This window comes from Eurosta solidaginis, chromosome 3, assembly GCF_040869045.1.
Source record: "Eurosta solidaginis isolate ZX-2024a chromosome 3, ASM4086904v1, whole genome shotgun sequence".
NCBI classification, from domain to species: domain Eukaryota; kingdom Metazoa; phylum Arthropoda; class Insecta; order Diptera; family Tephritidae; genus Eurosta; species Eurosta solidaginis.
The window spans coordinates 248,678,183-248,705,806 of NC_090321.1; the positions used below are offsets into that span (position 1 = coordinate 248,678,183).

The 27,624-nt window shown below is 35.6% G+C and overlaps 2 protein-coding genes across 5 annotated transcripts in view; both read left to right on the plus strand.

Annotated features, from left to right (window-relative positions):
* LOC137245348 (transcriptional regulator ATRX homolog) overlaps positions 1-27,624 on the plus strand; it is an 84,813-nt gene that overhangs the window by 37,724 nt on the left and 19,465 nt on the right. The window lies entirely within an intron of this gene.
* Positions 1-27,624, plus strand: part of Gyg (Glycogenin) — an 80,486-nt gene that overhangs the window by 37,723 nt on the left and 15,139 nt on the right. For 2 of the 4 annotated variants that reach the window (XM_067775853.1, XM_067775856.1), the window contains exons 2-4: positions 13,027-13,337; positions 13,406-13,695; positions 13,766-13,946. In XM_067775853.1, the coding sequence (XP_067631954.1) occupies positions 13,027-13,337; positions 13,406-13,695; positions 13,766-13,946 (782 nt within the window). Of the gene's footprint in view, positions 1-6,422; positions 8,394-13,026; positions 13,338-13,405; positions 13,696-13,765; positions 13,947-14,275; positions 14,324-27,624 lie in introns of those variants that run through there. The other 2 variants (XM_067775855.1, XM_067775854.1) reach the window with 2 other exon arrangements.

A 27,624-nucleotide genomic window follows, 5' to 3' on the forward strand; every position in this document is an offset into this window, starting at 1 on the left:
TCCCGTCCCGTCAAATTTTAGGAAAAATTTAAAACAGCACGATGAAAATTGGAGGAGATATAAGTACATATATCATTTAATTTTTTTCATTTCATTTATTTGCAACCTATTAGTACAATAAGATCGGTCTTTTATAGTACAAAACATGTAATAATGATAATTTTTATAAACTTTTTAGTAAACAATAACAATAGAATTAAAACCTTAATGTTGACAGCCTTCACAGCAGGAGAAGCACATAACATGATTATATCAACAAATATAGATACATAAACCAAATGATTAAATACAAATGTATAAAAAAAGATATATTTTTGAAATTATCATTTTAATTCACTATTTTGGTCTTTGAAAACTCTTTTTTTAATTCTAATACATTTCAGTGTGTTTAAGCTTTTTCACATAGTAATTTTTTGATAAAACGATTGAGTTCGGTTAGCTGCCTTAAGCTTCAAATTAAGGGACGGACACTACATTTTTTTCCCAGCCTAATACATCCACATCCAATACAAATAAACATATCCGATTAACTAAAAATGCATAGATTTTGAAGGTGTGAATATAAGACTTACACACATCACACCTGCTACTTTGTTCTCACCTAAATTTATATTATAGTATCTGTCATTAATATAAAAAAATTTTATGTGCAACAAGTCGGAAAGTTTAAAAAATTTAAGTGGAATTCACAAGATTGTAGTAGGTACTAATGTCAAATTTTATGATTTGAGTTGTTTCCATGGTTTCTAATATACAATTTGATTGAAGCGAAGCACATACATATGTACATACGGCGAGTAGGAGACCTTGTGAAATGCCTACATACATATGCATATTTTAGCATTATTCTGAAAAACTAAATTTTGAATATAATATTGTTTTTATGATAGCCACATGAAGCTATATTATATTCGAAAATCTTTCTAATGCCGCTATTCTTAAAACATAAATGTTGTTTTTGAAATAGTGAATTCTTCAATAATGAGAAAGATAAATTTAGTTGTTATATAGTATAATTTTTTTTGGAAAATCCATTAGTTCTGGGGAAATGCTTATACTATTGTAACGAATTTAGTGCAATTCCTCCTATTTGCAACCTTCTACTAACGTTCGGATCACTAAACTGTTGAATAAATAACTCCACTATTCAATAATGCAAAATCACCTTTATTAGACTACTTTCAAAATAACACTACTATTGCTCGCCAGATAGCGTCTTAAATCAAACTGGTTGTCGTGTCTCCACTGTTGCTGCCATTTATACTGTCTGGTTTCCTCGCTGCATACTTCTAGGCTTTTCTATTCTAGATTTACTAGTTAGTTATCAGCTACAAAATCAGCAGCCACAAGCGCGTGTATATGTGAGTAATATTTGCACAAATTATTGCCTTCTTTTGTGAGCATCTCATATAAGATATAAGCATGTGTTTGTGCGTCTCTTCTCCGCTGCTCGTATGGGCATATGGGTAGACATAATGATTGATTTAATGATGTGCATACAAGTCACTGATTAGCATCGGCTTAGAGATGATAGTATCCATAAATGTTGTTAATATTCGTCACATTATGTTCAAACAGAAAAATTAATTTAGGCAATTACGATTTAAATTGAGTGGTGTTCATACAACTAAATTTAGCTTACACAATAGTATTTTGAAAAAAAAATTAAAAAAATATGGAAATTTCTAAACGTGTGTTGTTACTTACTCATTTACTCATTTTATTTAAATTTACTCACTATTTACGTTGTTCATCGTCATTTTTAACAAAATTAGATGTTTTGTTACTTTGAAATTTGGGTTTTTTCGTAAAACTGATGTTTAAATCTACTCAATAAACACACTTGACAAGGTTGTGTTTGCAGTTTGAAACAATTTATTACACATTTTTTTAAATTGGTAATTTATTATATAATAAATTGCGTAACAAATTGCTCAAATGTTATAAATTCCCAATTTGGTGTGTGTTTGTACATAGCATTATGAATTTCTCACACAATTTGACCGTCATACCTATGTATTGTATAGTGCTTTGCACACAGAGTATATTAACTTTGATTGGATAACGGTTGGTTGTACAGGTATAAGGATTCGAGATATATATAGACTTCCATATATCAAAATCATGTGTCGAAAAAAATTTGATTGAGCCATGCCCGTCCGTCCGCCCGTCCGTATGTACGTTAATACGATAACTTGAGTAAATATTGAGGTATTTCACCAAATTTGGTACACGAGCTTATCTGGACCCAGAATAGATTGGTGTGGAAATTGAGAGAAATCAAATGATAACCGCGCCCTCTTTTTATATATTGTAACGAATTTACTGCAATTCCGCTTATTTCAAATCTTCTACTAAGGTTCGAATCACTAATCTGTTGAATAAATAACTCCACTTTTCTATAATGCAAAATGGCCTTTACTATTGCCCGACAGATAGCGTACTTAATTCAAACCGATTGTAGCGCCTCTACTCTTGCTGCCTTTTATACTCTTTGATTTCCTCGTTGCATCGTCTAGGCGCTTCTGTTCTAGAATCTACTAGTTGGTTATCTGCTATAATTATAACTACAGATGTACGTGTATAGCTCTCGTATGCGCGTGTGTTTATTGGTAGATCTATCAACTTTTTAACCCATTTTCATTTTCTACCACTTCTACCACCAAAACCAAAAAATCTGCCAACATTTGCCTTTGTAAGGAAATTAAGAAACGATTCAATTTCGAAGAAGAAAAATTACACCTTTTGGAATATTTTGATGCAAAAAATATTCAATCTAGTCAAATGACAACGATTGTTCCCTTATTTAAAGCTTTTCCATTTCACAATACTTCCATGGAAATCCTTAACAACGAATGGCGATCGATGATGTTATATGATAAGGAAAAAATAGAAAAAATATTTTCCGACGATATTCTTAAAGGATGGATAAAATTGTGAACTGAAAGGAGTGTTTGAAAATTTGAGTGAATAAATGTGCTCTTTAGCAATATTACCTCAAAGTTATGCAGCCGCAGAAAGGTCGTTCTCTATATTGAACGACATAAAAACCGCCAAGCGTAATAAATTGAAAATTTCAAGCATTTCCAATCGAATATTAATAAGTAAAAGAGTATTGTGTCGGACGGACTTTATATCAGCCTCCAATTGAATTAATAAGATTTTATAAAAAATTTTAATTTGTAGAAGGTGATTTTGTTCCTTGTATTTAATAACACCCATATGGCACTAGATTTTTCTTTTGTTTTTTTCTGACAATTTTTTTTTTGTCGAAAATTTGGTTTTTATTTTGGAAAATTTGTGCACAAATTCAGCACAAGAAATACATTTTTTATGAAAGAAAGTATTAGTCATCTACTCGCAAATATTTTCCTGCGCTATTTTCATCAGTTATTAATGAATAATTTTGAATGAAAATAAAAAAGTTTTAAGTAAACGATAACATGCCAGAGTGGCAGAAAAATACTGGTACATTGGAAAATTGTTGTTGTAATGAGACGTATCGGTAAATTTTCCTCAGTATTTCAAGCTCAAAAATACAGAAAAAAAGCAAGTATCATATAGACATAAGCTATATATATATACCAATTTACATTAATTTGTTTGTTTTGTTTACTTGTTTTTTAAAGTGTTATTTCCGTGAAATGTGCTTTATTTGTTTTACAATAAAATATGAATTGTTTTGTACAAATATAAAGTGTAGCTATGGTTTGAAAAAAAAAAAACAAAATCTATTCTACCACTATTTTAATTTTTCGTCTACCACTGCTAGCCTCTCTAAATGAACGATTCTTATACTTCGTGGTTTCCCAATGGTTTGCATGCGGAAGACGGTATCACTGATCTTCTTCACAACTTTGTACGGGCCTTCCCAACTGCACCGAAATTTGGATGGAACACCTTTCCGCCGGTGAGCAGTACAAAATCTCCCTCCAAGAAACCTTCCGAATTATTGTTCTCATCGTACCTGCGTTTCATCCTACTACTCATTATCTTGGATCGTTCCCTCGCACTCTGTTGTTTGACCAATGAAGAACTACTTTGCAGAGCTTGATCTTGACGGATTGACTTTGCATCATCAGTATCGTCTTGAGTTTCACAGCAGTAGTGTGCGCTCGAAACCACCCTTGCATTCTTTCTGGAAAATTCTTTCAGTCGTTTTAGTGCGTCCATTAGGGTTTGTCAATGCCAGTGTTTTTCTCGCAGGTATCTTTGATTTTGCTTTGTTTGTCCCATTCATTCCATAAACCTTTACCGTTGACTTTCGTGGCCTTTGTCGACTTTTCTCCACCAGTACTCGATTACTGCTGAAACCTTTTTCCAAACTGAAGTTAAGTGGCACATCCTGGTTCTTATAACCAAGAAGTCCACTCCCAATATGATTTCATCAACGATCTTCGACACAACGAATTTGTGTAGAACCGTGACCTTTCCAATCAAGACTTCACATATCACTTCTCCCTGGACTTGATTATACTCGCCAGTGACCGTACACAACCTTGCTCCAGGTAAAAGTTTTACTCTCCTGTTGACCAAGTCAGATCGAGATCAGTATACGTTGTTTGCCATCCACATTCCCTCTGACGGTAAGACTGCTCGATTTTCTACCAATTTGCGACACAGGTATCACAGGACATTCAATAGCTGGAGCTAGCTCTCGATCTCTACATCTTACTCGCTCTTGCTCATCCCCTCCAGCTTTGTTATTAAGACCACCCATGCTGTTGAAACCACTAGGATCAAGATCGCAATGACGTGCAATGTGACCGGGCTTCCCGCATTTGAAGCATTTGATAACTCTTTCACTCCGCTTTTGAGATCCTTTCAGCGCCTCCAATATTGCGTCTACCCACTCTGGCCTTTATACTTCCACACGGCGTGCTTTGAAAAATGGCATACACAGAAGCGACGCTGTTTCCTGAATCAGAGCATGTGATACCGTTTCTTCGAATGTTGGCTTTGGGTTTGCATATGTAATGTCTGTAAGATTTCGTCAGCTGGTCCTTTCAATGCTGCGAAGAGTGCAGCAACTTTACCTTCAGCATTCCAGTTGTTCACTGTTGCGGTCTTCTCAAATTGTAGCTTAAAGACCTGGAAAGGAATAAACAGAACCGTCAAAGGATGGTGTTTGTACCTTTGGATTACTCGTTGAAACTGCTGGGCGATTTAGTTGCAACTGCTCGATACGTCCTCTCAAAGCATTCACCTCGGCCTCGATTTTTTTCCTCAAACTGTAAAATTTTTGTATCTTGCGCCTCCAACTTCGAGGAAATACGTCCTTCTTGCTCTTCCAGTTGAGCAGAGATCTGCGATGATATCTGTGCTGAAATTTGCGCCGACATTTCGGATATTCGTGCCTCTTGTACTTCAATCTTCGCTGTTATATGGTTCTCCTGCGATTCCAGCTGAGATTTCATTTGCGACGACATTTCGGATATTCGTGCCTCCCGCGCCTGTCCGCGATGTTTCATTTTTTTCTTCAATTTTTGTTGTCGTCTCGTCGACATCGAGATGAAAGACATACTCTTCCACGTTAATTCCTTCTGCTTCCTTTGCCTCTCGTAGTCGTGCTTGAAGTTCGAGTTTAATGCCACTTGTATTCAATTCACGGCTCTTCAACTCCTTCAGCTGCTGGATCTTCAATTCACTCCACTTTGCCATGTCCAAGTTGTATTCGAAGTCTTCGGAATTTATTCAACAATTCCTCTTCTGACACCAAATGTAACGAATTTAATGCAATTCCGCTTATTCCAAATCATCTACTAAGGTTCGAATCACTAAACTGTTGAATAAATAACTCCACTTTTCAATAATGCAAAATGGCCTTTACTATTGCCCGACAGATAGCGTACTTAATTCAAACTGATTGTAGCGCCTCTAATGTTGCTGCCTTTTATACTCTTTGATTTCCTCGTTGCATCTTCTAGGCGCTTCTGTTATAGAATCTACTATTTGGTTATCTGCTATAATTATAACTACAGATGTACGTGTATAGCTCTCATATGCGCGTGTGTTTGTGAGCGACACTTCCACAATTATAATTGCATATCTCATATAAGATATCTGCATGTGTTTGTTCGTTGCTTCTCCGATGCATGTATGTACATATGTGTAGACATAATGATCGAGTTATTGATGTGCATACAGTGACTGCTTAGCATCGGCTTAGAGATGGCAATACCCCTTAGTGTTGCTAATATTCGTAACAATATATAACATTTTGTAAAACACAAACAACCTGATTATTTAGTAAGTAATACACCTAGAATGCAGAAATTTGACGTGTTGGCCGCTATTGAAACTCTCGATAAAACCTTCAAAAATTTTTTTAAAATGGATGTGGCACCGCCCAGTTGTGATAAAATCAATTTTACAAATATTATTAATCATAAATCTAAAATCGCTAAACTTATCGTAACAAAATTCGGCAGAGAGGTTGCCTTTACTATAAGGAATGCTTTGAAGAAAAATTTACGAAATCGGTTAAGGACCACGCCCACTTTTATATAAAAGGCTTCTAAAAGGTTCGTGGATGAATAAAACAAGTTATATCTTTGCAACAGGGAGCTTTATATCAATGGTATTTCATTTCCCAAGTGGACGTATAACAATAAATAGGAAAAACTTCAAATTTAAAAATATGGGCGTGGCACCGCCTCTTTTTTGACTAAGCAATTTTCTATGTTTAGGGAGCCATAACTCGAACAAAAATTAACGGATCCTAATAAAATTTTCCCTATAGCAGGAAATATTTTTAGAAGAAATGGACGAGATCGGTTAAAGACCACGCCCACTCAAATAATCAAATTTTTAAAAGGGTCGTAGACGAAAATAATAAGCTATATCTTAGCGAAAAAGAACTTTGTATCAATAGAATTAATAAATTGAATTATAACATTAAATTGGAAAACACTAAAATTTTTGAAAATGGGTGTGGCACCGCCTCTTTTATGACTAAACAATTTTCTATGTTGGCCACCGTTGGGTGATGGTAGCGTGCTCCGCCTACCACACCGTATGCCCTGGGTTCACACCCCGGGCAAAGCAACATCAAAATTTTAAAAATAAGATTTTTCAATTAGACGAAAATTTTTCTAAGCGGGGTCGCCCCTCGGCAGTGTTTGGCAAGCGCTCCGGGTGTATTTCTGCCATGAAAAGCTCTCAGTGAAAACTCATCTGCCTTGCAGATGCCGTTCGGAGTCGGCATAAAACATGTAGGTCCCGTACGGCCAATTTGTAGGGAAAATCAAGAGGAGCACGACGCAAATTGGAAGAGAAGCTCGGCCTTAGATCACTTCGGAGGTTATTGCGGCTTACATTTATTTTATTTTAATTTTCTATATTTCGGGAGCCATAACTCGAAGACAAATTAACATATTGTAATGAAATTGTGTACACGTATTTTCCTTATAGCAGAAAATAATTCTAGTAAACATGGACGGGATCGGTTAAAGACCACGGCAACTTAGATATAAAACAAGTTTAAAAGGGTCGTCGACTAGAAGAGTAAGCTAAAACTTAGCAAAAAATAGTTTTGTATCAATGATATTTCACTTATCAAGTTTTATTGTAAGAGGAAATGGGTAGACATTTTTTTTTAAACGGGCGGTGCTTCGTGTTATGTAGAAAAGTAATTTATCTGAAATGAAATGTGCAATTGAAGCTCACGCTGAGTATATAATGTTCGGTTACACGAGAACTTAGACACCTTTACTTGTTAGTATTAGCTTTGAACGATTTTATGCTTGATATGAAAAAGTGAAACTGAATTAAGTAAAAAAAAATAAGGTAAGTCCTTAAAGTTTTTTTCTCAAAAATGGAATGTAAATTATCTCATTTTTATTCTAGGCTGCCTAAAATTGATTTATGCGAGTTCAAAAACAAATATGTATGCATTAAATACACAACACATCAGACTAACATACAAACAAACATACATACATACATACATATATTAGTATTTGATTGAAACGAAATTGAAATCTCAATTGAAAATTCTAAATGAGCAAAATTAAAATGCATACGTAAAATAAAAAAAAACATTTATATATGTGCAACCCTAATAAAAACAAAAAATGGCGCCAAAACGTGGCTGGAATAGTGCCAAATTGTAAACAAGCACAGCTTTAGGCGTTCAATATGGAAATTAATAAAACTGTTATCCCTTAACAATACCAAATAAACCACACACACAAATGCACAGCCATTCAAAAATTGATTGATTTTATGGCAACATCGATTCGTGATTGGTGTATTTAGCTTTAATTGACACACATGCACACATCAACACCTACATGCATACATACGCATACCTACATATGTTAATGAATGGCAGCAACACATTCACGTGTATACACATTTGGGATTACGTACATGCGTTTTGTAAACAAAAGGTAGATTGATGTTTTTTTTTTTTAACTTTTTGTTATTGTTTTAACTTTAATTTGTTTTCAATTAATTTTCCACATTAATACATAATAATGACGTTGTTTGAATGTATTGCTAACGTAATTTGTTTTTATTCATATTCATTTAATTTTTGTAAAATCTTTTATATGCACACATTCAGACACTAATCACAATTCGCACAGTTTGCACATACATTCATACATACATACACATGTATATGGGGTATTCCATCCCATTTCGACCAATTTTGAACCCGACCCCTTTAGAATTGGCTGAAAGTTTTTCTTCTTTTTCTAGCTTACGAAAGACGTTTTTCAGAAGTTTTTCAAATTTTTTCATCCAACTCAAAAAAAGTTATGAATTTAAAAAAAAACACCGTTTTTGTTCTCAAAATGCTATAACTTTTTCAAAAATTGACCCTTTTGGGATATTTTTTTTTTAGTTTGTTTTTAAATGTACTTTTCGGAAAAAATACAAAAAAATTTTATAGTTTTTTTTCAATTAAATAAAAAAAAAAAATTTCGGCCCACTCCGGGATTAGTGGGGATGATTGCAGAATTGATTGAAGTTTTTTATGAGAAGAAAAAAAGGGCAAAATTCGATAAATCTCGAAGAACTGAAATATTACAAAAAAAAATTTTTTTTAATTTTTTTGAATTTTTTCCGAAAAGTACATTTAAAAGCAAATATAAAAAAAAAAGATCCCAAACGGTCAATTTTTGAAAAAGTTATAGCATTTTGAAAACAATCTTTTCAATTAAATAAAAAAAAAAAAAATTTCGGCCCACTCCGGGATTAGTGGGGATGATTGCAGAATTGATTGAAGTTTTTTATGAGAAGAAAAAAAAGGGCGAAATTCAAAAAATCTCGAAGAACTGAAAAATTACAAAAAAAAAAATTTAAACATTTTTTTGAATTTTTTCCGAAAAGTACATTTAAAATCAAATTTAAAAAAAAAAGATCCCAAACGGTCAATTTTTGAAAAAGTTATAGCATTTTGAAAACAAAAACGGTGTTTTTTTTTTAAATTCATAACTTTTTTTGAGTTGGATGAAAAAATTTGAAAAACTTCTGAAAAACGTCTTTAGTAAGCTAGAACAAGAAGAAAAACTTTCAGCCAATTCTAAAGGGGTCGGGTTCAAAATTTGTCGAAATGGGATGGAATACCCCATATATTGTTTTTTATTGCAATTATCGACAATTTGCTGCAGTAAATTTGATTTTATATAACTTTTTTGTAAACAATGAAAATTTATTGTAAATAAAAATGCACACTTTTGAATAACATATTTAAAATGAATGGTTTTAATTCGGCTAAAAATTCGAGATTATTATTATTTTTTAACTTTTTTGCGGAATATACGTATGTAGGTAGCTGATTTTTAAGTTTACTGCAAGCATTTTTTTAACATATGACCATCAAATAATTGAGCAATTCACAAGAGTGTCGTACGCATGTAGAATTTTAAGATTTGAGTTGGTTCCATGGTGTCCTATATAAAATCTTATATATTATTTCTAATTGCTGTTTTTGTGTGCAGGTCCCTTTTCTGCTCTCATTTGGAATCCAAATCTATAAAGATTTGGTTGTAAAAAAGGAGATTCGTGCTATTAGCGAGCTTTGGGCAATTTTGGTCTATTTGTACTATGGCACTATTGTGAATATTTGATTAGAACTAACACTGCATTACCGGCAGTTGCTAACAATCGCCAGATAGCAACCCTAGCGCATGTAAGGTTTTATTGATAGATGATTTCTGTTGATATTTGATATGAGACGTTTATATTTGTTTCGCAAGACGCGCACGGGTCCGACTAGATTGATTAAATCATAGCACATACCCCGAATTGGAGACCTTGTGAATTGCCTAAATAATAGTTTATGTTTACATGTAAGATTGAGTAAGAACTAAGTTTAAGGGAAAACAATAACACTGCCCAACACTCGGATGGCTGTTTGGAATTGGATTTTTTGTAGAGATGGACCCATAAGAAAAAGAATTTTGCCTTTTTCAAATTTAGCCCCAAAACATTGATATTAATTTTCGAAGCTCGTAATTGGGCTTTTGGTAATTTTTTATTGCATTGCAAAAAAAAAAAAACTATAACGTGGTTTTAGGTCCCAGCCTTAAAGAAGAGAGTAAGAAGTAAAAACGTCTTTAAAGTTATGCAGATAGACCAAAATTAGAGCAAAACAACGTCTGCCGCGCCTGCTAGTATATAAAACTATATTTGGAAATATTATATTTCGAATTTCAAAAACAACGTAGTATGTTTTATTGTCTATCTTCAAAAAACAGTGAAATAACTATTTCGATTAAGAGTTATTATAACCAAATTTGTTTGGCAGAGTTTAACTGCCCTATTCTTACGAGATGACAGTGCTTAAAACCAGGGACCATTTTATGCAATGGAATATGATGGATGCCTTATAAAAGTCCAAAAGTTTAATACATTTTTACCATGTAGAACGAACTCATTAGTAGCTAGCAAGAAATGTGGTATTGCTCGGGTTATGCAGACACTTTCTCATATAAATAAGAAATTTTTTGGCACATTATCTCCGTTACCCAAAGTCAAGTAACCAGTAAACCCTAAAGTTTAATTCGTTCAGCAAAACCAAATGTGCTATAACTTCGAAAAAAATTCGAAAAATTGTGAAATACGATATTTTTTCCTATTTATGTCAATCTATAAAATAAAAAAAAAACAAAAAGTCGACTATCGAAAACTTTTGATACACTGCAGAAAATTTCACCCTTGTTAAAGTGCGTCTCCGTCTTTAACTCATCTTCCTCTCAACTTACTTACTTACTTAATTGGCGCTTAACCGTCTAAACGGTTATGGCCGTCCAACAAGGCGCGACAGTCGCTCCTTCGCTCCGCCAACCGGCGCCAATTGGTCACACCAAGGGAGTTTAAATCGTTTTCGACCTGGTCCTTCCAACGGAGTGGAGGCCGCCCTCCACCTCTGCTTCCATAGGCGGGTTCCGATAGAAACACTTTCTTGGCCGGATCATCATCTTTCATTCGCATAACATGGCCTAGCCAGCGCAGCCGCTGCATTTTAATTCGCTGGACTATGTGGATGTCTGCGTATAGCTCGTAAAGCTCATCATTAACTCTTCTTCGGTACTCGCCATCGCCAACGCGTAGAGGTCCATAAATCTTTCGAAGAACTTTTCTCTCGAACACTCCCAAAGCCGCTTCATCTGCTGTTGTCATGGTCCATGCTTCGGCCCCATATAGCAGGACGGGTACGATAAGTCACTTGTAGAGTATGATTTTCGTTCGGCGAGAGAGGACTTTACTTTTCAATTGCCAACCTAGTCCAAAGTAGCATTTATTGGCAAGATTGATTCTTCGCTAGATTTCGGTGCTGATGTTGTTATTGCTGGTTCCCAATAAACGAAACGAACGAATAAATGAAATTATGGCTGCCAACAGTAGCGTGGTTGCCAAGGCGCGTATGCGCTGACTCTTTGCTCGATGATAGCAGGTACTTAGTTTTGTCCTCATTCACCATCTAACCCATCTATACCGCTTCTTTTTCCAGTTTGGAGTGAGCAGAACTAACAGCGCGAGTGTTTAGGCCGATGATATCAATGTCCATGTCATCAGCATATGCCACTAATTCCTCTCAACTGCTATCTTCAATTTGCCTTAGGATTTTAACTCTTAGTGAGGTGCCTCAAAGATTATAGAGCTTCGAGTAGACACGGTTCAGGCTTCTGCTCCAATTCATAGGCGCTACTTTAATTTTTTCCTACAAACCACCTACAAAATAGCGAATGGGTCGTTCCCACACCGCTAATGTTTCCACGTTGAATTTCAAAATGTTGTAGACAAGTAGTAGCGCTAGAAAGAACAAAGTTCTATTAAACAATGCCCAATAGAGCAAATACCAATAACTTAAATATTTTGCTCTCGCATATATAATAGCATTTTGTTTGGAGCTTTTATTCTGCTATTTGCACCGCTCTCAAATACAACGTAGCTCGTAACAGAGCATAAGAAATGCTGAAATTTTCTTAAGCTACAGCTCTGCTCTATGCTCTGTTCACATTTAGAGCCGGAGAAATAGCCATAAGAAATTATTTTCAGGAAAAAAAATCTATGTTCTACGGATTAAATGCGTTAAGAGTAAAAATACTTGTTTACTCACATTCATAAAGAAATATTATAAAATTGCTTAAAATGGAGGCTACAAGTGGCGATACACCCAACTCGCGTAAAAAAATTGACGTAAACCTATTAAAAAACACTTAGAGAAATGTCAAAATATTTTGTTAATAAATTCTGCTTTAATACCACAGCTCTTGTTTGTGTTGCTTTTGGCTGCTGCTTACTTATGCTTTTGTTCAGAACACTCACATAAAAATGCTGCCACCTACAACAATCGCCACTTGCCAAAGAAAATGAAGTGCCTCAAGAAAAATATATATTTTTTTTTATGTACATACGAAGTTCTTAAAAAAAAAAAGAAATAAAATAACATGAAACACATTTGATGACAATAAAGCTTGAAACGCAAATATAAATATTCTATAGATAAACTGCTATAACAACGTATTAACTTAGATTTTAATTTCTCTTTTGTTTTTTTGTTCTTTTAAGAATTTGCGTGGGTAACGCTGACAACAAATGACACGTACTCATTGGGCGCTTTAGTGTTGGCACATTCACTGCGTCGCACTGGCACAGCACATCAATTGGCTGTATTGGTAACACCTTCCGTCTCGGAGTCAATGCGCCAACGTCTACAAGATGTATATAATGTAGTGCAAGAGGTGAATGTTTTAGATTCACAAGATGCTGCCAATTTGGCATTATTAGCACGTCCCGAATTGGGTGTGACATTCACAAAGCTGCATTGTTGGCGTTTGGTGCAATTCGAGAAATGCGTTTTCCTCGATGCCGATACACTGGTTCGTACTTTCAAATTGCATGTGTGTATGTATTATGAAAATAACAAAATATTCACTTTCACTTGCAGGTGCTGCATAACGTCGATGAACTTTTTGAACGCGAAGAACTATCTGCAGCACCCGATGTAAGCTGGCCCGATTGTTTCAATTCTGGTGTGTTTGTGTATCGTCCCAGTTTGGAGACTTTTGCTAAAATCACAGAATTTGCTGTGCAAAATGGCAGTTTCGATGGTGGCGATCAGGGTTTATTGAATTTGTACTTCGCCGATTGGGCGCATAGCGATATTAAGAAGCATTTGCCATTTGTTTATAATGTGGCGGCATTTGCTTCGTACTGTTACTTGCCCGCATTTAAACAGTAGGCCTTTGTATTATTTTTACAGTATTTAGCAAGCGAGTTAATACATTTTTTTTGCATAACTTTTTAGATTCAGAGATAAAATTAAGATTTTACATTTTGCGGGCAAATTGAAGCCATGGCTTATACAATTCAATTCTGAGAATCGTACAGCGCTTACGCCCACAGAATATGCTCATGCCGCCGATTTGATACAACTATGGTGGAATATTTTTTGTGATAATGTTCATCAGAATTTGTCTACTGCAATGGTAAGTGTTACGCTTTTAAACTCAAAATTTTTTATTTTTTATAAGATTTTTCTTATATTTAATTTTTTTGAAAATTTTTTTTTCCTTAAAATTAATTTTTGTTCCTTAGATTTAATACATAAATGATGTATATGTAACTATGTTTGTTTGCCTTGCTTTAATTAAAAAAAAATTGTTAAGCTAATTTTTATTAGCCGAATTATTACTTATCTTATAAAATTTAATATTTTCCTGATATTTTATTTATAGTTATATATTTTAATTTTTTGTTTAACATAAAAACTTACATTTTTAAAATTTTAAATCAAATTTCCTAATTCCATTACAAGCCTGCGCAAGGATTAAGTAGTGAATGTGAAGCTGTGTTAGTCGAATATGTAAGTCAGATGAGCCATTTTTTTCTAATTACTTACACTCATAAATATAAAAAAAATGTATGTTTAATAGCAATTCAATGTCACTTTCGCACAACTGAATGTTGCATAGCACATATCTATGTTTGTTTGTATTAAAAGATTTGCGACTGGGAATGGAAAAGGTTGGTGGATGCTTTATTTGTAAAAAGTTATTTTATAATTTATTTGTATATAGTTTTTTTTTGCTTAAATACAAATAATTCGTATGCATCCTATGGGCTAGGGATGTATTTTTACCAAAGATCAGTTTCTACAAGCGATATTTCTAATTAAAATAGATGTGTTATCGAAGAGTTAATGGTTTGTTATCGATAATACTCGTCATTGAAGAGCTATCGGTTAGTTTTCCGTTTGCTATAGGTTTTTATTGGCGTGTTATCGACGATGTGCAGTGTGTAGTTATCGATTTGTTATCGTAGAGTTAACATTTTTTATCGATAAAATATGTTATCCAATATTTATCAACAACACTTTGATAACAAACCGACAACAATAGCAAATCGATATTTTTTCCAAAATACATAACTCGATTATGTTTCAATCATAAATCGATAATCGACAACAAATCAATTATTTTTCGATCGAAAATCGATACTTCTTCGTTAATAAATCGATGACTTTTGCATAACAAACCGATAACTCATCGATAACATTCCAAACATAACCCTTTAACTCTTCGATATCACATCGATAACTTTTCATATTCATAAATGCGTTTTTCCGCACCCTGCCAAATATATTTCCAAAATAGCCTCGAAATAATCCCGAAATAGATGCCAATATAATACGAAATTATCTCAAAACAGCTCCCAAATGACGCCAAGACGATTCCATAATGATCTCAAAATAGGCCCGAAAAAATCATTTAATAAACCCGAAATAGTCGTTGGAAACCCTGATTTGTTGTCCAACATATTCCAAAAATGATTTCGAAATTATGTCTAAATTAATCCCGAAAAGTCTAAAATATAATTTGTTAATTCCCGAAAATGTCCAGAAACTATCTTAAAATGATCCCGGAAAAAAGTCGCAGCATCAACCTAGCAATATACCATAGGGACACAATATGATTTTTCTGGTTTAAACTTTAAGGAATAATAATAATTATAAGTGAAAAATTTCAAAATTAAAATTAATCACTTTGAAACCGCACACAAATCATAACTAAACATATTTCACAGAGAAAGCCCTTTTTTGTGCTTGGAAATCGGTTGTTATCTGAACAAATTTTTCTGGTTAACGGAAAACCTTTCTAAAATATTTGAAAATCGATCGCAAGACTTAAAAATTCGGATATTTTTAAACGGTTTTATTTAGCTTGACTTGACAGGCTAGTTGGTTGGATGGCTGGTTGGCTGGCTGGCATGAATTTTGTAATTGAAATTTAAGTAACTTCCCGATAAGCAACAAGCTTGAAACTTGGAATATATTTCAGAACCCGATGACAATGCAATACTAAGAAAAACAATCGCCGATAGGTGGCGCAAAGTTCGTGATATTCACAAAAATCGTATTTGTGGTCCGATTTGGCTCATATTTGGAACACATAATACGTACAAAAATAGAAAGCGAACTATGAAAAAAATCGCCGCTAGGTGGCGATCTGGCTCGTATTTGGAACACATAATACATACAAGAATAGAAAGCGACCTATGAAAAAAATCGCCGCTAGGTGGCGCAAGGATCGAGATATTCACAAAAATCTTATTTGTGGTCCGATTTGGCTCATATTTGGAACACATAATAAATACGAGGATAGAAAGCGACCTATGAAAAAAATCTCCGTTAGGTGGCGCAAGGATCGAGATATTCACAAAACTCGTATTTGTGGTCCGATTTGGTCCATATTTGGAACACATAATACATACGAGAATAGAAAGCGACTTATGAAGAAAATCGACGCTAGGTGGCGCAAGTATCGAGATATTCACAAAAATCGTATTTGTGGTCCGATTTGGCTCATATTTGGAACACATAATAAATACGAGGATAGAAAGCGACCTATGAAAAAAATCTCCGTTAGGTGGCGCAAGGATCGAGCTATTCACAAAACTCGTATTTGTGGTCCGATTTGGTCCATATTTGGAACACATAATACATACGAGAATAGAAAGCTACCTATGATGTCCGATTTGGCTCATATTTGGAACAAATATTACATACAGTCCGGTAGAAATGACATCAGAATATCTTGGAGTTGGAGGAGGGACAAGCATACGTGGCGCAGAGTCGAGTAAAGTCTTTGGAAGGATTATGTATTGAGAAATTAGATTGTATCAAATTGTCAGGGAAGTCCTTGCAGTAATGAGTCATCAAATGAACTAAATAGATTGAGAAATAATAGGCAATTAAATAAAGACTAAAAACTTGAAAAAAAAAATTAAAAAAAAAATTTTAAGTTAAACGGTTTTATTGAAAACAATACTTACATGAAGTAATACTAATACTAAAAGCTAGAAAATAATTAGGTAGGTCCTAGGTACTAGTCATCACACTCCTCATCAATCTAGGGCGTTGAACAGACAAATAAAAGCGTTGGACGCGTAAGTTTCTATTGATAGTCATATATAAGACCAACTGAACCCTAATCACATTTTTAGAAATTTCACGCGTCCAACGCTTTTATTTAATTGTCTGATCAACGCCCTAGATTGATGAGGAGTGTGACGACTAGTACCTAGGACCTACCTAATTATTTTCTAGCTTTTAGTATTATTATTTAATTTAACAATTTTTATACCTTTCATGAAAATGAAATGGTATATTAACTTCGGTCCGATGTTTGTAACGTTGAGAAATATAGAAGATAGACTCACCATTAAGTATACCGAATTGATCAGGGCGACGAACTGGGTTGATATAGCCATGTCCGTCTGTCCGTCCGTCTGTTCGTCCGTCTGTCTGTTTTAACGCAAACTAGTCCCTCAAATTTTGAGATATCTCAATGAAATTTGGCACAAGGACGTTTTTTGGTATTATGTTAGACATTTGTCGGATCCGGTAGGATCGGACCACTATAACATTTATCTCCCATACAACCGATAGTTCAGATAAGACGATTTTGGTCATTCCTGCCGCAATTTAGAAAGTATAAACGTGAATCTCGGTGATATATATTCTAATATAACATAGAAGATATCCTGAAAAAAGCACTTTGATCGGAGCTATATATAGTTATATCCCATACAACCGATCGTTCAGATAGAAAGATTTTTGGCCTTTTCTCCCTTAATTTAGAAAGTATAAACTTGAAACTCGGTGATATATATTTTAATATATCATAGAAGATTTTCTGAAAAAAAAATCACTTTGATCGGAGCTATATATAGTATATATCCCATACAGCCGATCGTTCAGATAGAAACATTTTTGGCCATTTCTCCCTTAGTTTCGAATATAAAAACGTGAAACTTGGTGATATATATTCTAATATATCATAGAAGATTTCCTGTACAAATCATTTATATATAATATATATCCCATACAACCGATCGTTCAGATAAGGGGGTTTTTGCCATTTTGTATTTTATATTTATCTTAAAAATCGTTTAGGTATGTACATCTGTTCACTATATATTTCTTATCTTATACACCCGATTATTTGGAGATTACGAATGGGATAAGATTATTGTTCAGCCCCATTCATGAAAGGTATGAAGTCTTCGGCATAGCCGAAGACATTCCCGTCCCTACTTGTTTTTAATTATTTTATTTACAACATGTTGCAGCGTCCAGAGTTTTGAAATATGTTCTCGGTTCCAAATATCTTGGTGACCGGAATAGATTGATTTTGAACAAAGTTTCTAAATAACTAGAACCGTACGGCATCTAGCGGACTTTTTTTTATATCACGTGGCCTTGTTTAAGTTTCAGCTCTCTGCCTACCGCGATATAAATTGAAATTCAATTGGGAAATTTCATCGATTCTTTACGTTCTATGCTTAAATTTTATAACAGCCAAGAAGCTTTTGAAAATTTCATTTCATTTTCGCATGCCATCTAGCAATTTTTTTTCTGTGGTGTTGCCACCGGGTTGTGAACTATTATCGGAGTTACAAATTTTCGCTTGTCATTCAGTTACTTCCCTATTGATTGCTAATTTCCAATTTGGCACAGAGAAATGGTACTACTGTGCCTAAATTAAATATATTTGATGCTAGAAGGCAGAGTCCCGTCAGAATGCTAACGAATATACAGTCCTCTCTTTTTTTAATTTTTGGTCCAATCACAGTACAAAATAATTAAAATTTTTCCTGTAGCCATGATGAGCAAAATGAACAAGTGTGTATTAATATTTTATTAATGTCTTTGAAAAGAGCTGAACTGGCGATGGTTAATATAGTCAGCGCTAGTTTTCCATGCATGACTTTACAACCAAAATGAAGTGAGCTGTGCTTATTTTTAAGGCAATGCCACACGGCTTCACAGCCAATTTAATAGCTTGAATTATGAAGTTAATTGAAAGTGAATTATTCTCGTAAAATAGTCAACGAATAGTTACCTAGTATTCAGCTTTTGTAGGAATTTTTCTGTAGGGTATAAAAAGTTTAAAATTTTGTAAGAATTGACCGTTAAATATTAAAGATAAATCTCATTAGAGTACACGAGGTTCGAGGCCACTTCGGTTGAAAATTACTATTATATAGAGAATTTTTTCTTTAGCGCTAAATTAGAATTTCTAGTAACTTAATTACTTAATTGGCCCTTAACCGTTTAAACGGTTAAGTCCGTCCAACAAGGCGCACCAGTCTCTTCTGCTCTGGGTAAACTGGCGCAAATTGGCCACACCAAGGGAATTTAAATCGTTTTCCACCTGGTCCTTCCAGTGGAGTGGGGGCTACCCTCTTCCTCTGCTTCTATAAACGGAATCCAATAAATATACTTTCTTAGCCGGAACATCATCTTTCATTCGTGTAACATGGCCTAACCAGCGTAGGTGCTGCGGTTTAATTCGCTGGACTACGTTGATGTCTGCGTAAAGCTCGTATCATCATCATCATCATCTTCCTTAACTCCTATTCGAGCATAGGGCCTCGACCACCGACTCAACTCTTATTCTGTTAGGTGCAGTTCTTGTGATATCATTCCACGTGTATCCTGCGTCTTCGAGTTCTTTATCCACAGTTCTGCCCCAAGTTTTCGCAGGTGTACCAGGTCGTCGGCTTCCTTGTGGATTCCATCGCAATGCATGTCTGACTATATTTACTGTAGGTCTTCTGAGAGTGTGACCAATCCACGACCATTTACGCTTGGTTATTTCTTTGGCAGCCTTAGGTTGATTTGTTCTAGACCATAAGTCGTCATTTGAATTTCTTTCCGGCCATCGAATTTTCAGGATTCAGCGCAGACATTTATTAATAAAAACTTGTAGACGTTTCTGAATTAAAGTTGAGCTTTTCCACGTCTCGCAAGCATAAAACAGTACTGATTGAACATTCGAATTACACAGTCAAAGCTTCGTTTTTAAAGATATTTGACTGGACCTCCACGCGTTTGTCAGTGGCCCAAAAGCCAGTGTTGCTTTGTTTAGGCAAGACTGAACGTCCTCATCTGCACCGCTCTTATTTGAGACAATACTACCAAGATAAACAACGGACTCTACACCTTCGATTTCATTTTCGTCAACCGTAAGCATCAATGGCCTTCTTGAAATACTATAGCCGCATCTTATGACTTTCGTTTTCGCTGTATTGATGCTTAGTCCGGCCTCCTTTGCATGTGTGTTGACAGCTTCTAAATTGTTTTGAAGGTCAGTACTTCTGTGACTTAGCAGACAGACATTGTTTGCATATTCTAAATCCCCTAGCTGAGTGAAAGGCGTCCACTGTACACCGTTTCCACCATTTTCTGCGTTCCTCATAATCTCGTCTAATGCCAAGATAAACAAGATCGGCGAGAGTATGCATCCCTGTCGTACCCCGCGTTTAACTTCGAAGGGTTCTGAGAAGCACCCATCGTGACTGACCCGGCACTTAAATTCGGCATACATTGCCTTTATAATGTTAATTATTTTATTGGGCATCCCTCGTTTTCGTAGTATTTCCCAAATGTATTTCCTGTCGAGACTACCAAAGGCTTTTTTTAAAGTCAATAAAAAGTAAATAAGCTGATGTTCTGTATTCACAGCATTGTTCAACAATTATTCGGACGGTATTTATTAGATCAGCACAGGATCGGTTTTGTCTAAAGCCAAACTGATTTTCTCTTAGAGTTCCGTGCACCGCCTCTTGAATTCGGGACAGTAAGATCGTGGAGAACACTTTGCTAGGAATCGAGAGTAAGGTGATAACTGTGTAATTGTTACAATCAGAGGTATCTCCCTTTTTTGCGACTTTTACAAGTATGCCTTTATTCCACTGACGAGGGTAGGATTCTTCTTCCCATACCTGACGGAAGATTGGAAGTAAGGTTTCAGCTGCGGTATCTGGATCTGCTATGATATGTCATCAGTTCCTGTGGCCTTGCCCTTTTTTAAGGACTTGATTGCTGAAATTATTTCATTTTTCGTAGGGGCTCGCTGTTTACTCCATTGAAGTGGGGTTGGTTGTTGTAGTTTGCAGCACTAGTGCCGGAATTTTAGGCCGCTTCACCTACAGGATTATTTAATACTTTCTTGAAGTATTCCACCCATACACTCGTATATTTCTTCATTAAATCTTCTTCCGTGCTCGCCATCGCCAAGGCGTAGAGTTCCATAAATTTTTCAAGGAACTTTTCTCTCGAATACTTCCAGAGCCGCTTCATCTGATGTTGTCTGGGTCCATACTTCTGAACCATATAGCAGGACGGCTACGATAATAGACTTGCAGAGCATGATTTTCGACTTAAATTTTGAATGCCAATCTATTCCAAAGTAGCATTTATTTGCAAGAGTGAGCGAAGAAGTTAGATTTCAAAGCTAATGTTGTTTGTGTTAATGCTGGTTTCCAGATAAACGAAGCCTTTTACTATTTCGAAATTATGGCTACCAACAGTGGCGTGGTTGCCAAGGCGTAAATGCGCTGACTCTTAGCTCGATGACAGAAGGTTCTTTGTTTTCTCCTCATTCACCAAAAAACCCATCTTTTCCGTCACTTTTTCCAGTTTGGAGTAAGCAGAACTTCAGGCCGATGATATCAATATCATCAGCATACGCCAGTAATTGCGCTCGTTAGTTGTGTAGCTAGTATAACTTTCTACAGCGTTAAATCAAATAAATCACACGATTGAGGATCACCCTGTCTGAAACCTTGTTCAGGTTCAGACGCCTCAGAGAGGTCCTTGCCAATTATGACTGAGCTGATGGTGTTGCTCAACGTCATTTTGTACAGCCGTATAAGTTTTGTGGCGAAACACAGCGGCTTAAAAGCAGCTAGCTCATTTTCGTGCTGTCAAAGGTGGCTTTAAAATCGACGAAAAGGTGATGTGTCACAATTCTTTTTTCGCAGGGTTTTTTTCCAAGATTTGGCGCAATGCGAAAATCTGGTTGACGGAAGATTCACCAGGTTTGAAACCGATTTGACAAGGTCCAATCGACCTATTCACGCTGGGCTTTCATCTTTCCCACAATACACTTGTCAGGACGGATATATGCGATATTAATGCCGACATTGCGATATTTGGTGTTTCTGCTTACAATTATTCCAAGTTTTGTTTGCGCTCATTACTTACTTAATTGGCGCTTAACTGCCTAAATGGTTATGGCCGTCCAACAAGGCGCGCCAGTCGCTCCTTCGATCCGCCAACCGGCGCCAATTGGTGACACCAAGGGAGTTTAAATCGTTTTCCACCTGGTCCTTCCAACGGAGTGGGGCCGCCCTCTACCTCTGCTTCCATAGGCGGGTTCCGACAGAAACACTTTCTTGGCCGGAGCATCATCTTTCATTCGCATAACATGGCCTAGCCAGCGCAGCCGCTGCGTTTTAATTCGCAGGACTATGTTGATGTTTGCGTATAGCTCTTACAGCTCATCATTAAATCTTATTCGGTACTCGCCATCGCCCACGTTTGCGCTCATAGTTTCGGCAATTTAAACTCGACGGCTATTTGTTGATTCCTAATGGATAAATATTGAATATTTGAGGCTAAAGTGATTTGCTTGAATTTCAATGACTATAATATTTACATTCAAGCTAGGGAGTGGATATGCAAATAAATAACTTTGTAAATGAAGCATAATACGCTTTTAAATATTTGTGTCAACAAAAAAAGCCTATGAAATAAAATTTAGTTTAATTTAATTAAAATTTTCGCGAACACACATATATTTTAGCAAATGTTTATATAAATAAACTATCTAATAGTTTTCACGCCTCTTGTAAACAGCCTAAAATCAGGTCAGGGCCGACATCAATAATAATATACATAGAAGAGTGCACACGTAATTTTGGAACGATTACCTCAAATTAAGTGCCACATCTTTTATTGCTTTGTTTTGCCACTTGAAAATAGCGCTGTATTGGATTTTCATTGCTGCATATGATATTTATTTTTGACAGCTCTCCAGGCAAGACAAAAAAAAAATTCAGGAACAAAATATGAAAGAGGAGCGTATAATATGGGGTTTGCCCGAAATCCTCACAGTCACAACTTATATATTATACTAGCAGACCTGGCAGACGTTGTTATGCCCTAAATTTGGCCTATTTGCATACATTTTAATACGCTTTTTCCGTCTAACTCTGCCCTACCCCTCTACACTTTTTCCTAATCTCTTTATTCACTCCTCCCTCCGTCTTTTTCGCTTCATCTCCATCTTCGTCTCATTCTATCTCTTTCGCAGTCTCCTTCTCTCTTTTCTTTTCTCTCAAGTTCTTCTCCTTCTTCTTCATCTCTTATTGCCAGTCCCAGAGGTATGTATTTTGTTCCAGTCCCATTCCGAGTCTCAGTCCCAATCCCACTCCGAGTCTCAGTCTCAGTCCCAGGTCTAGTCCTAATCCCAGTCCCAGTCATCTCTATTATACTTCCCGGAAAAAAGCATCGTAAATACTAATATAGGCAAATTTATATACGAAATTTCAGGCAAATCGAATAGGACGTATGCAAATAAGTATGTGGGTATTATTAATTCATGTCTTTATTTCGGCTTCGCATGCATATTTATCAGTTTTGCCAGGTTGATGCGAATAAATCGAATATCACAATGAACTTCAGAGCTCTCATCAGCAGCTTTCATTTGATATCCATAATACGCACACATTCGAGCGGTATCCGGGTCCATGTTTTGGCCTATATCTCGAGACCCTAGTCACTCAGCGGTGTAAAACTTACTCTGTATTATAGCACACATCAATAGCATCAATTTGATACCCATAATATAAAAACACATTCTAGGTGTATCCGGGTCCATGTTTTGGCCTATATCTCGAGACCATAGTCACCCAGCGGTGTAAAACTTACTCTGTACTAAAGCATACATCAACAGCTTCAATTTGATACCCATAATGTAAAAACACATTCTAGGTGTATCCGGGTCCTCGTTTTGTGCTATATCTCGAGACCCTATCCTCCCAGTTGTATGAAAATTATCCTGTACTATAGCACTCATCAACAGCTTTCATTTGATATCCATATTGTATAAACACATTCTAGGGGTACCCGGGTCCACGTTTTGGGCTTTATCTCGAGACCCTAGCCTCCCAGTTGTATAAAAATTTTCCTGTACTGTAGCACTCATCAACAGCTTTCATTTGATATCCATATTGTATAAACACATTCTAGGAGTACCCGCGTCCACGTTTTGGGCTATATCTCGAGACCCTAGCCTCCCAGTTGTATGAAAATTATCCTGTACTAAAGCACTCATCAACAGTTTTCATTTGATATCCATATTGTATAAACACATTCTAGGGGTACCCGGGTCCACGTTTTGGGCTATATCTCGAGACCCTTCCCTCTCAGTTGTATGAAAATTATCCTGTACTATAGCACTCATCAAGAGCTTTCATTTGATATCCATATTGTATAAACACATTCTAGGAGTACCTGCGTCCACGTTTTGGGCTATATCTCGAGACCCTAGCCTCCCAGTTGTATGAAAATTATCCTGTACTAAAGCACTCATTAACAGTTTTCATTTGATATCCATATTGTATAAACACATTCTAGGGGTACCCGGGTCCACGTTTTGGGCTATATCTCGAGACCCTTCCCTCCCAGTTGTATGAAAATTATCCTGTACTATAGCACTTATCAACAGCCTTCATTTGATATCTATATTGTATAAACACATTCTAGGGGTACCCGGGTCCACGTTTTGGGCTATATCTCGAGACTCTAGCCACCCAGGGGTATGAAAATTATCCTGTACTATAGCACTCATCAACAGCTTTCATTTGATATCCATATTGTATAAACACATTCGCACACACAGGAGTACCCGGGTCCACGTTTTGTTCTCAAGATCCTAGACACGTAGCGAAAAAAAGGTAGACGTTGGCCGATTCTCAGAGCTACCCAATATGCCCACAAAATTTCATGAGAATCGGAAAAGGCCCAAACAGTTATGCAATCTGTATTAAAATACTCAAAAGCACTTTTATTGACTAATACTTTTTTTTACAACATGACAGTAAATCGTTGGCTCTTACTTTTTCAGTAATTTTGTTAAACTTAGAATGCTTTTATTTAATAATTTGGAAAAAATTATACAACGTGACATTAAGACGGACAAGGCGACAGCTCTTTCGATTATACTTTGTGAATCTCTTCAAAGCCTTTTCTTACGAGAGTGGGATTCGAACCAGTACTCCTGCGATTGGTGAACTGTTAAAAACAAGCCATGACTTAGATGTTGTAAACTCATTCCAATTGCCTTTGTATAGTTTATTCTTAGCACAGTACATGCGCTTTTTGTTGTTGCCCGTTTCAAAGAAGCTGGTATTTGCTTTGTTCTATTTATAGAAATACAAAGAATTAATGCTGTTTATTAAGCGGCAAATTACCCTTATGGCTTTTAAAATTTATGAAAATATTTATTTGAAACAATTTTTAATTTATTTAATCATTTGGGAAACATTTAAAAAAAATAAAAGCTTTGATTTGTTCAAATTATTAAATCTATGCAAAAACAATTAAGGAAGGCTAAGTTCCGGGTGTAACCGAACATTACATACTCAGCTGAGAGCTTTGGAGACAAAATAAGGGAAAATCACCATGTAGGAAAGTGAACCTAGGGTAACCCTGGAATGTGTTTGTATGTCATGGGTATCAAATGGAAGGTATTAAAGAGTATTTTAAAAGGGAGTGGGCTATAGTTCTATAGGTGGACGCCATTTCGGGATATCGCCTTAAAGGTGGACTAGGGGTGACTCTAGAATGTGTTTTTACGATATGGGAGTCAAATAAAAGGTGTTAATGAGTATTTTAAAAGGAGTGGGCCTTAGTTCTATAAGTGGACGCCTTTTCGGGATATCGCAATAATGGTGGACCGGGGGTGACTCTAGAATGTATTTTTACGATTTGTGTATCAAATTAAAAGTATTAATGAGAGTTTTAAAAGGGAGTGGCCCTTAGTTGTATATGTGAAGGGTTTTCGAGATATCGACCAAAATGTGGACAAAGGTGACCCAGAGCATCATCTGTCGGATACCGCTAATTTATTTATACATATATGTAATACCACGATACTGTTCCTGCCAAGATTCCAAGGGCTTTTGATTTCGCTCTGCACAACTTTTTCATTTTCTTCTACTTAATATGGTAGGTGTCACACCCATTTTACAAGTTTTTTCTAAAGTTATATTTTGCATCAATAAGCCACTCCAATTACCATGTTTCATCCCTTTTTTCGTATTTGGTGTAGAATTATGGCATTTTTTTCATTTTTCGTAATTTTCGATATCGAAAAAGTGGGCGTGGTCTTAGTCGGATTTCGGCCATTTTTTATACCAATACAAAGTGAGTTCAGATAAGTGCGTGAACTTAGTTTAGTAAAGATATATCAATTTTTCCTTTTTTTTTTAAAGTGGGCGTGTTCTTCAGCCGATTTTGCAAATTTTTATTTAGCACACATATAGTAATAGTAGTAACGTTCCTGCCAAATTTCATCATAATATCTTCAACGACTGCCAAATTACAGCATGCAAAACTTTTTAATTACATTCTTTTAAAAGTGGGCGGTGCCACGCCCATTGTCCAAAATTTTACTAATTTTCTATTCTGCGTCATAAGGTCCACCCAACCACCAAGTTTCATCGCTTTATCCGTCTTTGGTAATGAATTCCCTGCAAAAATCGCGAGTACTCCATGCATGCATGTATGGACCAACCGAGTGCTCCAAAATTAACCACAGTTCATACAAACAATATGGTCCAATTAACATTGCGATGTCCTAGGACTGGACCATATACTCCAGCTCCGCATTACATCAGAGTAATCCATGGAGTACCCACAGTCCAATAAACATTGTGTAGTGATTACAATCGTTAAAACCGAGCAATGATCGGCTTACATAGTTCGTGTAGAAACATGAGTTGACCTATTGCTGCATTACAGTGGAGTATAATGGTAAGGACTCCAGTGGACCACATGATCCAACGATTTTTGCAGGGTTATCGCACTTTTACGATTTTTCGAAATTTTCGATATCGCAAAAGTTGGCGTGGTTATAGTCCGATTTCGTTCAATTTAAATAGCGATCTGAGATGAATGAAATGAAGTAATCGTGTTTACGGACGGACGGACGGACATTGCTAAATGAATTATAAATGAATATAGAAGTCTATATCTTATGCGAACAAAATTGATATACACTGTGAGCTCTGCTCAGCTGAGTATAAAAATATCTTGTAACAGTCTTTTTGGCATGATTCTCGAACAGCATCGAAAACATGATTGAGGCTCAAAACGATTAAAAAAGTAATAAAAAGCAGAGGGCATAGTGCCCCCTTCTCCTTTCCAAAAAAAACCCAATCGATACGTTCAGATATTGGCGAAAAGCGTTATCTAAATCAGTCAAATTATGTTTTTCTGAAATAGAAGGTTCTCACGTACTTTTTTGTTAATTCAGTCAAAAACGATGACAAATGTACAGCTTCAAATTCAGCAATTTTCTTTGCGTTAAAAATTTAAATTATACTTACATTTGAATATGAAAACTTGTATCTTAGAAAACAATTAATTTTACAATGCATTGTTGCATGCAGTGATTAATTAAAATATATATAATTTTTATATAGTTTTGTATTATTTTATTTCACCTTTAATTTTTACTAACAATTCCTCAATAACAAATTATTTATTTTTTCCATTATAAACCAACCACAATTAAACCTAAATATGCT